Source organism: Beauveria bassiana (genome assembly GCF_000280675.1).
Source record: "Beauveria bassiana ARSEF 2860 unplaced genomic scaffold BBA_S00017, whole genome shotgun sequence".
NCBI classification, from domain to species: domain Eukaryota; kingdom Fungi; phylum Ascomycota; class Sordariomycetes; order Hypocreales; family Cordycipitaceae; genus Beauveria; species Beauveria bassiana.
This window is the reverse complement of record NW_007930852.1, coordinates 299,004-312,745: the sequence shown is the minus strand read 5'-3', so window position 1 is coordinate 312,745 and position 13,742 is coordinate 299,004. Positions and strand designations below refer to the sequence as shown.

Sequence of the window (13,742 nt, the reverse complement as noted above, 5' to 3'; positions counted from 1 at the left end):
GCAGGAGTCTAGGTCACGCTATATGCGCGTTGTTGGCTTGTCCACGTAATGTGCAAAGTGATCCTGCTGTTCTATATAAACCCAGCCAGCCTCGTTTTCCCTCGAGTTCTCGTCTTGTCCTTTTCCCACCACCATCATCATTATTACCTTTGACCTTTTACTCTCGTTGATCTAACCCCCAACCCCCCCTCCCAACAACACACCTTCTTTCAAGATGCGCTTCTCCGCCGCCACCGTCTTGGCCCTCGCCAGCGTCGGCGCCGCCACCGAGCAGCACCACCCGGATCACCACACGGACCTCACCATCACCGTGCCGACCAGGACGGGCGCCGCGGCGTCCACGCCCTGCAGTACCGGCGAGCACCTCACTGCGCACTCTCATACCCCTCATCACACCCAGCACCCTCACCCCAGCAGCGAGGTCCAGCCCAAACACCACAGCACCAGCACCTACACCCCCGGTGTGGTGGTGTCGCACCATGACAGCACCACGACCTACCACCCGTCCCAGATGAACAAGCCGCACCCTCACCACACGCCGTCGGCCAGCCACCACCACAACCATGACCACACCACGAAGCCCTGCCCGACTGCTACCAAGTACCCCGGCAAGCCTCACCACAATAGACCTAGCGGTGGCGACAACAATGGCAATGGCAACGGCAACATCCACGGCCATGGCAACGGCAACAACAACGGCCCCGGCAACGGCAACAATAACAACGGCCCCGGCAATGGCAACAACAACGGCAACAACAATGGCAACAACAACAACCGCCCCGGCAATGGCAACAACAATGGCAATGGCAGGGGCAATGGCAATGGTGTTGGCAACGGCGACAACAACGGCAACAATGGCTACGGAAACATGGGCAATGGAAACAATGGCAATGGAAACAACGGCGATGGCAACAATGGCAACAACAACAATGGCAACAACAACAATGGCAATGGCAATGGCAACAATGGCAACAATGGCAACAACAAGACGCCCGTGGTCGTCACTGGCGCCGCCCCCAAGGCTGCCGGTCAGGCCGGCGCCGTTCTTGCCGGTGCCGCCGCCTTGTTCGTCGCCTTGTAAGCAGTGGTCTGAGTGCCGCCGCGTACACGAAAAAGAAAAACAAAAATGGCTTTCAATTGGCTTTCTTTTGATTTTTCACCAAAGTCGTCAAGTGGAGTAATGCCTGGGGTAAAAAAGTATTCTTGCATGTGTTGATAATTGAGGAAAGATATTTGCTGAGATGGGAGTTTTTGGCTTTTTTTTTCTTCTTTTCGTTGAAAAAAAAAGGTGAAGCTCCGATCGGGCTTATATTGGGTAATGGAAAAGATGTTTGGGGAGGAGAAAGAGGAGGGAGATGACAGGAAAAATTCGTTTTGACAAGAGGGCGGGTATTTGATAATGTAAATGGTAGATAGCTCCAGTGTCTCCAGTACCTTAATAATCATCTTCTTTGTTGAACAAATTTGCTTTGATTTACCGCGAGCCAGAATCGGGCGTTTGAAAAGAATCAGAAAAACCGACAAACGGCGAAAAACCGAAAAGAAAAAAAGAAAAAGAAAACGGTCTCTCACTGGTCAAAGTGTTGTGTCGTTGAAAGAGTGGGTGGGTGGCTTGAAAAAAGGGTGGCGCGGGCGCATCGAGATGAAGGAAGGATCTTGCAGATGGAAAAAAGGGCTGCAGGGGTTCGAGTTTCACCAGACTGGTACAAGGCTTGCACAGACAGAAAGGCTCGCGATACATGAGACAAAATGAAACAGGAAAGTACGGCACAGTGGAAGTTTGCTTGAACAATATTTCTATCAGTGTATATAGAAACTCGCAATCAAGGTCAACTGACCAAGACTAGAGCCAGTGGGATATCATAGCTTCTTGTACACAAAAAAACGCGGCAGGCATCAACACACTCCAAACCAGCCAGAAAGACGGGCATTACATCATGAGCAGGCACAGCCAGAGATCAAACAGAAAAAAGCCCCACATTACCACATTACCACATCCAACGTCTCGTCCGCCCATTTCTATCCTGTGGCGTCATGCGCCAGCGGCTCCGTTGAGACCGTCGTCGCTTGTCATCTCATTTCGGGATCAACCGCGACAAGACGGCGTACCCTAACGGCGCTGCCAAAACTTCTTCTTGGGCACAGTCGAGTCGGCAAAGCCAGCCTCGTTCTTGACGACGGGGTCGACGGGCTTGTTCTTGTTGCGCTTGCTGGCGCAGCAGCTGAGGAAAACGATGATGGTGCCAAAGAAGGAGGTGACGAGAGCGGCGACGACGCACCAAATGGCGGAGCCGTAGGTGGCACGGTTGCCGCGGACCTCGTTGACGCGGTGGTGGACGATGCTGAGGGCGGTCCAGTCGCAGGCGAGGACGACGACGGTGACGATGAAGGTGAGGCCCGAGAGAATTGAGGCGGCGAGCGAGGAGAAGACGTGGGTGCCGAGAACGGCGAGCAAGAAGGCGATGAAGGAGAGGACGGCGCCGACGGGGTGCAGCACCATGACGCGCGTCAGGCCAGAGGCCGTGTTGCGGCCGACGGAACCATTGTCGACCTCACCATCGATGCCGCGGATGAGCCTGAGAGGGTTGTAGCCGAGGTGGCGGTGGCAGTAGTCGGACTGGCCGCTGCGAAAAAAGGTGTTAGCAAGCGCGGTCGAAAATAATACTAGGTGTAAGTAGTAGATGGAAGCAAATTTGCGGGTGCTAGGGCCGTCTTGGCGTGGGAGCATTTTCAGCTCTCATCGCCAACGGAAATCTGCGAACAGGCGCGGGTGTGGGCTGCAAGATGAGCTCATGGTGGAGACAGGGGACAGGGGAATGGGCAACCGAGCTAGGCTAGAAGAGAAAGAAAGAAAGAAAAAGAAAAAAAGACAAAAGTTTATTTGGTGAATTTCAACTTACTCGTACATTTGGCAGTAGCCAAAGGAACCAAACGTCATGTCCTCGGTGTCGAGGCCGTTGCGGAATTGAACCTTGAGCAGCGCCAGGTTGTTGACAACGGGCGATGAGATGGAGGCGACCAGGAGGAGAATGGCCGTGACGAGCAGCAGCAGCGTGCCAATGTGGTGAACACCGAGAAGGATACCCATTGTGACGGTTTGTTGTTGTTGTTATTGTTGTTTCCTTAGGTAAATATGAGGTGTCGTTTGTTTTCTCTGGTAGTCTTGCTTTCTTTTTAGGACGACGTCAAAAAGAGGGCACGAGAAGGAGGAAAGGACGATGTTTCTTGTGCTGAAATTTTGCGTGACAAGACAGAAGAAGAAAGAAAATCAAAGTGATGAGGAAGTTTTCGGGGAGGAGCAGGCTCATATAGATATGTACAAGGACTGGGGGGAAGAAGCAAATGTTTCACGAGTCACCACAACCAGTGACACTGTGCACCGCTCAAGCTACCTAATGAACCAGGGCGGCCAGGGTTGATGCCTATTGCATATGGCCTAGTCTCGATTGTTCCCACCCAGCAAGGAAAACTAAAGAAAAAAGAGGCTAGAAGGAAAAAAGTAGACTGGGGTGGGGGACCGACCCAGCTGGAGGACAAGAGGGGCGGCCTCCTTGGTTGAACTTGGTACCAGTACTCCGTACGATCTCAGTATGCTAGTTACTGGTAGGTTAGTGTGGTTAGCTAACTACTTCGTAGGCAGGGACGGGACCACCGTTTGACCAGCGACCAGCCGGCAGTGAATCGTGATGTTGCCTTCTATTGGCATGACGTCTGCATGACCCAATTGCCGAAAAACTTGGGCGTGCACTGTGCAGCCACCATCGATCCTGGGCTTTGCTTCTTCACAATCCCCATCCAAATCTTTGCTATGAAACCTGCAGACCCAGCATTCTCTTCTGCAGCAGCGGCAGCAGCAGCAGCATCACGAATACCACCATCCAAAAGCACAATCGCTCGCAGCCCAAAGCAAATTACACAACATAAGAAAGAACAGCAAGGGGGGGGCCTGCAACCCAATGACAATAGGTAGGTAGCGAAAATGGGTCCTCGGTTGCCTCAGCGAGATGAGCAAGCCACCCCGTGGTGGATATGCATGTGTTATGGGGATCGACGTTGCAACCACGGCCCTCCAACCCTCCTATCAACTCACAATGACCGGTACCTTGACCGCTGGCCGTGGAACATTGTCCGTTGGGCAAGCGTGGCATGCTGCCAAGCCTGTGCCTTGTAGGCTTGTGTATGTGTGTGTGTGGTACCAGGACAACGCGCTCAGGTGTGTAATAGCTGAGTACCTAGCTGCTGGCGACCCAGTCAGTCAAAGCTTTTCTAGGTAAGGTAGTTAGCATAAACTTTCCAGCCAGGGCCCCCTTTCCCCTCCCCCCCTGTTCAGCGTAAAATTCGAGTTGCAACATGTCATGTCATAGTTCGGCAACGGTCAAGCCGTGGAGAACGACGTAGCAAAGCCACACCATCCTTGATTCTTCCTCGTGCAGCGCCACAATCCCCCCTTGCTTGCCATCTATCTATCAGTCTGGAATCTTCGCTAAATACCAGTTATCAACTTACTAGCGACCAATGCGAATCCAGGACATGCATTCCGTAACATTGACGAAGCCTCTTTCAGTTTAATGAGACAAGAATGACCCTCCCCCAAGACAAGATTGCCAGCGTGTCAGTGTTATTACTTAGTAGTAGTGGTAACTAGTGTGGTTCGGTTGAGAGCCGTGAGTTGCCTAGTTCTTCTTTTTTTCCTTTTCCTTTTTTCCGGAGTGTTCCACTGTTCCTTTCTTCCAATCACCAAGCTCCCACACACTGAAAAGAAAAGACATTTGGCCGGCTAACGTTAGTTTATTTAGTTAGCATGCTCGTCCCCCAAGCGGCAACCCCATTTTGGGCGTCGAAAGATGGCCAATGGGCATTAACCCTTTTCCTCGCTACTTCCCGTTGCTCTGCTCGAGTTTTTAATGTACTTGTCTACTGGCAGAATCCCGTGTGCCATGTATATTATGTTGCATTGTGCATTGTGTCCCTGCATGCCTCCCAATACCCTTCGGCAGCACCAGTAATTACTACATCTGACTCTCTGTTCTCTCATTGGGGGCCACTTTCACACTATGTAAATATTTACCTTGGCCAAGCCAGAAATGGCCCCATCACCGATTGACCTCTGCGCCGATCCACCACGCACCGACCGATGCCATTGCTTCTTGGCCCCCGTTGCTGTAACGCTGCGCGCGCCATGCTCGCAGGGCGTGCATGGCTAACATAGTACTTTCCAAAACTTCCGATTTCCTCAAGCTGCCGCTGCGAGTGATTTGGGCTGGAAAAGGTAAACGGTGCCCAAAAGAAGAAAAAAAAAAAAAGGCACGAGAAAATCGTGTCATGGGATTCGTTGCCACGCTCAAGTCATGACCTTTCCCTTGCTGATTACAAGTCGGCACTATTGCAGGGTCAAGGTATAAGGGTTTGTTTGTAGCCGGCAGGCCCCAAACCGGGCCGGTTCCCCTGCTGAACCACACCTTTTTGCCAGACAATTTTGGCCCGGTTGTGGCTGTGCTGCCCGTGCAGGCAGACGTGCACTTGATACAGCAAGCAAACACCAAGCATTCGAGTTGTCCGGGATGCACCGACCATGGTGAGGTCGCTCACATGTGGCAGACTCCGCCGCTTGCCCTTACTCACTTTCTTCGCCGCGGCTTCGGCACCATCACCACGACCGGATCGGCCATGGTCATCTGCCCCGGCATCGTCTGCTTGCGCTCCAGCCGCTGTTGCACACCGTCCCGCGCGGCGTCCGCCGGCGCCGGCTTGACGAGCCAGTGGCAGAGGCCCTTTCGCAGCAGCGTGTCGGGTAGCACCGCCCCGAGCGCCGTCGCCGCAAACGACCTGTCCGTCGCCCAACCCTTGGGCCAAGCGGCGTGCTCCGTCGCCTTGGTCGCCGCGTTGCCGTGGTCGTAGTCGCGCGCGAACCCAATCGTCAGCACAAACTCGCGCGTCTCAAAGTCGACGCCGGGCTTCTCCACATCTACCACCGGCGGCGGCGGCGGCGACGGCGACGCGTGCTCCTCGTCGTCATTCGTCGTCGTCGTCTGCGTCTGAAACTCAATCACAGGCTGGGCCGCGAGCTCTTGCAGGCTTTGCAGCTGCCGCGCGCGCTGTGCGGGCTCGATCCGGGGCAGCGATATGCGGCAGGCAATGGGGCTCAGACGCGTCAGCGTCGTGGCCGTGTCTTCGTTTCCCGTGACGGAAATGTATCGGTTCGCTTGGTGCTACACAGCTGTCAATCAGCATGACGGATGCCTCGACAGAGATTAGAAGCAGGATGCGCATACGTTTTCTCGCCGAAAAGTGTCAACGTGCCCGTATTTCTTCAGCACTTGTAATATCGAGCGTCGCTCGGCAAATGTAGACGGCGTAGGGGATATCATGATTCGTATTGACCGGCTGGCCAAGCGGCTGTGGATGCTGCGAAACGGCGCCTGCGCCATCTTGTCTCTATATCGTCGTCGATCGTACAAAATTGAGCTTCCTGGCTGCAAATGCGAGACTGCTATCGTAAATTTGCGAGCGCTACCGGCGACAGTGCTCGATAGAAATCACCACATAGTCTCATTAATGGGTGCTGGCGCAAACCCTTTCCTGGTCGCCTGTCACTGGGCACGAAAAAGCTAGTGTGGGGCTGCTTCAACGGCCGCCAAAGCAACCACCCTTTCGTTTCGCGTCCTTGTGTCTGCAAACGCGCAACACCCCTCACTGCTTTTGCAGACTCGACTTGTACCGCTCTCGCTACTGCATCATCCAATAACTTGTATGCTTTATTTTGCTACCACAGCAGCATTCTGGTAGCCGCTGTGGCTACCGGCGCGCAACCGTCTGGTGTTCTAGCTTCAATCTGACGCCTTTTCAACCATCTCCACAATGTCGACACCCACGCCGGCGGCAATGAAGCATGCCCCTTCGCAGCAGGGACGAACTCCTTCAGGTCAACAGGGCCGCACGCCGTCACACTTTCCAGCCGCCACGCCACCCGTGTCGACGCCCTTCAACGCTGCCCAGGCCGCCTTCTCCCCTCGCGGCCAGCACTCGTCGCCGCAGCATGTCAAGAGGTCGCCTGCCACCATGGGCATGGCGGGTCAATCGACGATGGCTTCTCTCAACTTTGACAGTCCCTCCACCGCGGCTGCTATGGGCGCTCTCGGCATTGGAAATGGCTTTGACATGGGCCTTGAAGGCGTCGCTGGCCTCGACGGCGTCAGCGCAGCCTACGCTAGTGAGGAGGAAAAGCTACGAAGATTAGAGAACATCATCAAAATGTTAAACGTATGGATTATGCCTAATTCTTGCATCAAGTTTGGATCGCTAACCCGGTACAGCAAAAGAAGGGCATGGTGAGCGAAGCCGGCCTCGAACGACTCGCACAACGACTCGGCATGGAACTCCTCTCCGAAGAACACTCTACACCTGGAGGCCACAAAACGAAAACCTTGGCCATTGCCGGCTCTGCTGTAGCTCTCGATATTGTCTTGGACAACAACATAGTCCAGAACGCGACTCTTTCATACCACGGAAACGCAGACTGCGTCACAAAACACATCGACGCCGCTAGCCAGATACTACTCAGAGACCTGCAGCTCCTGCCTGGTCAAAGCCCTCTCACAAAAACCCTAGAGAGGTTTGCCATGAATTTCGAGCGCCTTGCCAAGTTGGACAAGCTAAGCATTGTTCCAGGGCTGGATTGCCACGAGGCGCTGGCGAGCATGTATTCTAGTTTGGAGCGCTTATACGAATGGGACTTGGAGCAACTGCGCCGAGATCCTGCCATGGCTGGCAAGCCAGATTCCCTCATAGCGACTGCTGCCATGTGCACCAGGCACGGCAAGCCAGTTATGCATGAACGCGGCCAGGTTGGGCTGGCTCTACAGTACTGGAAAGAGACGAGGTTTATCGCACCGCCTGCTGGACAAGAAGCTAACAACAAGAGCAAAGTATGGTCGATGCTTCTTGGTTGCGCTGGAATTGATGGCGTGGGACTGCCGCCCGCTCGGGTGTCCGAAAACTGGATCTCCAAAGATATTGTCAAGCACGATGAACTAGGCCACACTCTGACTCCTCTCCTTGACTGGCTCGAGCCTGACCATGTGTCTTTACCGCAATCCGACGAAAACAAGGACGCCAGTATGGACATGCTGCAGGCTGACCTGTCGACTACGAGAGTCCCTCGCGTCATGTTCACAGCGACGTTTGATCCCCCCGTTATTCTTCCCCAGACCGAATGGGCGCGCCTTTACGCACTCGCGGGTGTCGAGCCGCCCAACATGAACCCGTCCAACGACTTCAACCGCCAGCCCCCTACCTTTGACGCTCTATTCTTCCCCATCACGCCAGGCACGCGGCAAGATCCCAGCGAAGCCCGCACGATTACTCGCCAACACCAGGTGCCCATGATCAACACGTACAATGAGCCTTTGATAAGAACGCATCAAAACAGCTTATTCATCTACAAGCCCATATACTCGCAGGAACTATCCGAGTTGCCATTTGGACATCCCCGCCAACTTGTCGACATGCTGCCGGTGCTCCGTCAGTATGCATTCTTGTCGACGTTGCTCGAAAGCAGCTTCAGCCGAGAGGATAGGACTGCTGTCGAGAGCAATACCGAGTCGGACACGCAGCGGGATGAAATCAAAAAGTCGCAGACGTCAACCATGAAAGACCAGCTCGCTACCTTTTTGGCCTTGGATGATAACAGCACAAAGGCAAGCAGTGGCGTTCCCGTCAGTGTTCCGGCAGACTTTTCAATGGATGTCATTCTCTGGGTCCATCCCTCGCCGCACATGCAGGTCGTCTTTCCTATGCGCGAGACGACGGCCAACATTACCCTGAGCATTCTGGAAGGAGGACAGGTGAAAATCATTCACGAAAACGTTCTCGGCGAGGAACCAGGCCCGATCAAAGAGATCAATGGAAGCAACGTCACAAGAGAGCATCTGGCCAAGGTGCTAGAACGTCTCGAGAATCTTAGCAAATGGGCCGAATGGATTCGATCTCGATTGTAAATTAGACTTTGGGAGGCGTCTACGACAAAATGCATCATGATATCCCTCGCCCAAGGCAGTCTAAAACGTGATGGTGAAATGCTTTCACTTGATTGATTTTGCTTTTAAACAAATGGATATCTACTGATAATGCTGGGGATAGAATGACAAAGGCGGCCTAGGAAGACGGTTGCATACGCGCCTTGGGCCACGTCGGCGTATCGGCAAACCACCGCGCCCGATACAAGGCTTGCGAATACGTCAGCCCCGGCTGCAGCCTGCCGTTCTCGAGCAGGTTGATGTGATTCGAGGTCACGTCCTGCCAAGCGGCCTGCACGTACAGCACGTTGTGGTTGCCGTCGATGCTGAGCGATTTGATGTCGGAGCGCGGCAGCGCCTGGCCGTCGGCGCCGACGCGACTGTCGACAGGCATGAAGCCCGGCAGGTACTTGCGCGCGACGGCGGCGCCGCTTTCAAACGTCTGCGAGTCAATATCAAAGACGTGCAGGTCCGTGTCGGTCGAGAAGAGCAGCTGACGGCGGCCTGGCACGCCCGTCACGTCGTGGCCGCCGTCCCACCATTCCGCGTACTCTGTGCCGTTCCACTCGGTGCCCAGCTTGACGCCGGCGCCAGCGGCGCTGCCCGTCACGTTGTAGAGGTACGTCGGGTTCGTCGACTGGAATGCGCCGCGCCCGTACCGGTAACCCGCGAGCGCTGGCGCCGCCGGCAATGCGCCCGACGGGTCTGCGCTGTTGCCCACGCCCCAGAGCAGCCTCGCCGCCTCATCCCAGACGAGCCCGTGCGCGGCCGGCAGCCCGTTGAGCGACTGCGCCGGCGCGGCGTTGGCCTGCAAGCCCGCCGATACGTTGAAGATGACGATGCTGCCGGCCGCGCCCGGATTCGTCGTGGCGATGGCCAGCTGCCCATCGGGCACGAGCTCCAGGCTGTGCGTGTTGGTCATGCCGTCCCGGTCGAGGCACACGCCAAACGTGACGCGCTTGTCCTGGCCGTCGCCGCTGCTGCCACCCGGCGTGTGGTTGATGATGAGCGCGGCCGCGTTGTAGATGCTCAGCACGCTCCGGCCGGAATTGGCCCATTTCGCCTCGGGCACAGCCGTCGGCGACTGGATGCAGCGGAGCAGGTCCGCGGGCATGTCGGCCTGCGCGGCGGCATCGGCGGCGCTCCACGTCCATGACGGTCGGCCGTTGACGTCGTGCACGACGATTTGCGCAGGGGCTGTGTCGTTGGCGTACAGCCCGGTAATGACCCGCGACAGCGCCATGCCTGTCGGCACGGATTGCAGAGCGCGAAAGGGGCCGCCGGGTGGTGAATGGCGGCGGGGAGCGGCGGAGGCGGGTACGAGGGCGCAGAGGAAGTATATAGCGGTAGACCGTAGAGAAGGCAGGTGTCTTTGCTGTGTTGATGACGGCATTGTGGGTGGTGACTTGTACGGCGAGGAGGCCGTAGTCTGTGTGGTGGTGTGTATAAGTTGTGGAAAGTGGTTGTGCAAGGACTCAAGAACGCGTGACGTATGAAAGCAGCACAATACTATATAGCCTTCTTTAAAACGATTGCAGTTGTTTCTCGTTTATCTGATTACTTGCGTAATCATGATGGGCGGCGCTGCCAATTTATAAATGATAATCTACGGAAAGCACTCAATACCCGACGGCGCATTCGCATGCGCAAAGCACCGAAATGCCCCGCCAATTGGGTCTTGGCGCTTCAAACTTGGCCAAAGGCATACGCAATGAGTTGTAAAATATCTGAAGCTCACCTAGTTGCCGTTTTAAAAACTCCGCTCCATCGGTTTGAACGGCAGAGAGAAGCGGAAGGGGGGGAAAAAGAAATAAAAAACTTGCAAGCTGATGCTCACACGATAAGTGCTGACGCTACTACTCTAAGCTATAGTAGCTAGTCGAAAGAAGCTCCGCCGCCGCCGCCGTGGCGCTTTCAGGTCTATTTAATGTATATGCAAGTTTTTTGATGACGACGCGCGAGGTAGCCAAAGAAAGGCCCAGTGCCGGGGAAAAAAAGCAGGGCTGGAAAATTATGGCTTTCTGCAAGCAAATCTCACCATTGACCGTTCTTGTTCTATTAGCGAATTGTCAGCACGGGAAAAATGTGGCTAAATTTAATCTATTCACTTCTTGCAATGTTTGTCGAACGATCTTGAGTTTTGCACATCAGACTAATTTAGACGCCACGGAAAGAAGGACTTGCAAAAAAGGCCTTTTCTCTTCTTTAACTTTTGGACACCAAGGCTCGGCAAACGGAAAACAATGAACTCAAGAAAAACTTGGCGCGACATCCTTCCCAGGTGAAGCAGCCGACGCGGCCGGCGCGGCCGACGCGGCGCCGGAATGTGGGCGTGGGACCTCGGTGGCTTCCCCAGCTCTATCAGAAAGGATGGGCCGCGTCAGACTTCGCCGGCATCTGGCAGCCGATGAAGCCGGTGTGGCTGTTTTTTTTTTTTTTTTCTTTGATCTGCGATGGCTATGTACTCCATTTTATCTGCCACGCGTTGCCATCATCTGCGATTAAATTGACGTTAAAAATAGAGCCCAGGGGCAGGTAACGGCAAAGATAGTTAGGTACCTTATGTACCTTGCCGTTGCGGGATCGTGGCATGACAGACGTCCTTGGCGGGGCTGACTCGCTGTTTGGGCCCCAAAGCCGGCAAAGTGGTCGGTTGACTTGGCGCCGCCGTCCCTGGGACCCCCCATATTAGACTCTGGATGAAAGCTTTAAAAATTTCCCGATATCGGGCGGTTTTCAAAAAGAAGTATTGATGATGAGGCATCAGCTCCGGGCGGAACAATTGTACAGGATTGCATCACAATTTTTTCTTTTGGTGGACAATGAGGTATACAAGTTTCAAGATGTGGCTGCTGATGTCAGTCTCAAAACTGAAATCTAATGCACATTTGGCTCTCACCGTTAGCTTCCTCTCGAAGCGGCGCCATTGATGCTGCACAGGTTGTGCTGTGTACAGCGGGCGCACCAATCAGTAGAGGACTCGATTGTCGAACCTGCAGCGAGGTGCGGTTTTCACAAAAGAAGATTAATTGTAGGCACAAGGACAAAGAAAAGGACGCTTAAGATGGTGTCTGGAGCGCAGGGACAGGCAAAACGAGACGTCCGCGGAAAGAGCTGTTTTCTTTTTTTGCACGAGGCGCCCCAGGCATTCAAGCGTCTCGTCAAGATTTCTATATTCTGTCATATATTTTACATGGTAATATACAAATGAACACACGCATACACAAAAAAAAAAAAAACAGCTACTCAGAATGGCTGGTCGGGGGCCCGAAAGATCTTTCTCAACGCACTCATAGCTCCCCTCCCATTGGTGCCTTCCATTTTCGCATTGCTAACGCAGATCCACCTGCCGTCAGCGAGCGGGAAATAGCAGTTGTCAGTCGCCCCGTCCAGCTTGACCAGCATCTCGTACCGCATGTCACTCGAGTTGACAAACACGGCCAGCTGCTCTCTTTTAAAGCCAGCCGCCTCGTCCGCGCTCGCCACCCTGGCCCTCGTGAACAAGACCCTGCGCACCGCGCCGGCGCGCTTACCCGCGCCCTGAACCACGGCGCGCGTCCACACCGTGTTGAACACGTTCATGTGCCGCATCAAATCGTCTGCGGTCCACGCCTTCCAGTCCACCTCCAGGTCTGCCTTGCTCGTCTTGGGAGCGTACTCGAGAGCCGCCTCATTGTTGTTGTTGTCGCCGTCCTGCGCGTGCGCCGCCGCCCACCAGCCGGCGTCGTCGTGCGGCGGGACGTGCAAGCCGGCGCGCAGGCCCTCGACGAGCATCGTCGCGCCGCGCGCCGCCAAGTCGCGCTTGAGGGCGTGAAAGGGCTGAGTCTGGTCTAGGGGAATGCCGGGCGCTGGCGTCTGCGCGAGAATGGTGCCGCGGTCAAAGGACTTGGGGGAGAGCGTCTGCAGCGAGATGCCGGTAAAGGTGTCTCCGCGGAGAAAGGCCCGGTGGATTGGCGCCGGGCCGCGTAGGCTAGTTTTTTTTCTTCGTTTAGTATAAATGCCCAGACGGAAAAGAAGAAAGGCGGGCGAGAATTTTTTAAAAAAAAATTTTTTGACTCACTGAGGAAGCAGAGAAGGATGAATATTCAAGCCGCCATACTTGGCGGACGACAGGATCCTTGGGGGCACAAAGAGCCCGAATGATACGGCAACGACCAAGTTGATACCTGTAGGCAGCTACTCGAATCATTAGATGCATGTAGCGTATAGACTTGTGCGTCAAGCTTACCGTCCAATCCTCAAACGACGGTCTCTCGTGGATCTTGAGCCCGAGCTGTTCAGCGAGCTCTTTGCAGGGCACTGCACATATTAGCACTCAAAATTGGGGACAAGCTCGTCCTCCGTCCAAGAAACCCAAATCACAAGGGCGCGAAATCAGAGTCACATACCTCGTGCGGTTTCCGTGAGGCCTCGGCCAACCTTTTTTCCCGGCACCACCATGACCTCAATATCCTCCACCAGCCCCTTGTTCGCCAACTGCTCTTCATGCAGCGCCTGGAGCGACGCGCAGCTAAAAGGGTCGGAGCCGCAAAACAAAATCTTCAAAGGGTCCGATACCCCCTTGGCCAGCACCCGGGACGTGGCAAAGCGGCGCCGGCTGCTGCTGCTGCGGGGGGCTGTCGTCTGCGTCTGCAGCTGGGCGGCGCATGCCCAGGCAAGACGATGATGCTGGCAGACCCCCCCAGACGCGGCGGACAGCGCCACGCGACGCAAGCTGTACATGAACAT

At 54.9% G+C, this 13,742-nt stretch overlaps 6 protein-coding genes across 6 annotated transcripts; 2 read left to right on the top strand and 4 right to left on the bottom strand.

Moving 5' to 3' along the window:
• Positions 1-214: 214 nt before the first annotated feature.
• BBA_06111 (uncharacterized protein) lies at positions 215-1,081 on the top strand (the record flags this gene model as incomplete). Its single annotated transcript, XM_008601208.1, has 1 exon — positions 215-1,081. One exon carries the CDS (start codon positions 215-217, stop codon positions 1,079-1,081), a length of 867 nt encoding a protein of 288 aa, XP_008599430.1.
• Positions 1,082-2,110: 1,029 nt separating this feature from the next.
• On the bottom strand, positions 2,111-3,088 carry BBA_06110 (palI protein; the record flags this gene model as incomplete). The annotated part of the gene is made up of 2 exons (XM_008601207.1): positions 2,111-2,624; positions 2,901-3,088. 2 exons carry the CDS (start codon positions 3,086-3,088, stop codon positions 2,111-2,113), a joined length of 702 nt encoding a protein of 233 aa, XP_008599429.1.
• Positions 3,089-5,618: 2,530 nt separating this feature from the next.
• Positions 5,619-6,428, bottom strand: BBA_06109 (uncharacterized protein; the record flags this gene model as incomplete). The annotated part of the gene is made up of 2 exons (XM_008601206.1): positions 5,619-6,209; positions 6,273-6,428. 2 exons carry the CDS (start codon positions 6,426-6,428, stop codon positions 5,619-5,621), a joined length of 747 nt encoding a protein of 248 aa, XP_008599428.1.
• A 430-nt stretch (positions 6,429-6,858) lies between these two features.
• BBA_06108 (glutamine synthetase) lies at positions 6,859-8,996 on the top strand (the record flags this gene model as incomplete). Its single annotated transcript, XM_008601205.1, has 2 exons — positions 6,859-7,260; positions 7,314-8,996. 2 exons carry the CDS (start codon positions 6,859-6,861, stop codon positions 8,994-8,996), a joined length of 2,085 nt encoding a protein of 694 aa, XP_008599427.1.
• Positions 8,997-9,153: 157 nt separating this feature from the next.
• BBA_06107 (uncharacterized protein) lies at positions 9,154-10,407 on the bottom strand (the record flags this gene model as incomplete). The annotated part of the gene is made up of 1 exon (XM_008601204.1): positions 9,154-10,407. The coding sequence occupies one exon, from the start codon at positions 10,405-10,407 to the stop codon at positions 9,154-9,156; it is 1,254 nt and encodes a 417-aa protein (XP_008599426.1).
• Positions 10,408-12,260: 1,853 nt separating this feature from the next.
• Positions 12,261-13,742, bottom strand: BBA_06106 (formyl transferase; the record flags this gene model as incomplete). The annotated part of the gene is made up of 4 exons (XM_008601203.1): positions 12,261-12,984; positions 13,075-13,190; positions 13,243-13,313; positions 13,403-13,742. The coding sequence occupies 4 exons, from the start codon at positions 13,740-13,742 to the stop codon at positions 12,261-12,263; spliced, it is 1,251 nt and encodes a 416-aa protein (XP_008599425.1).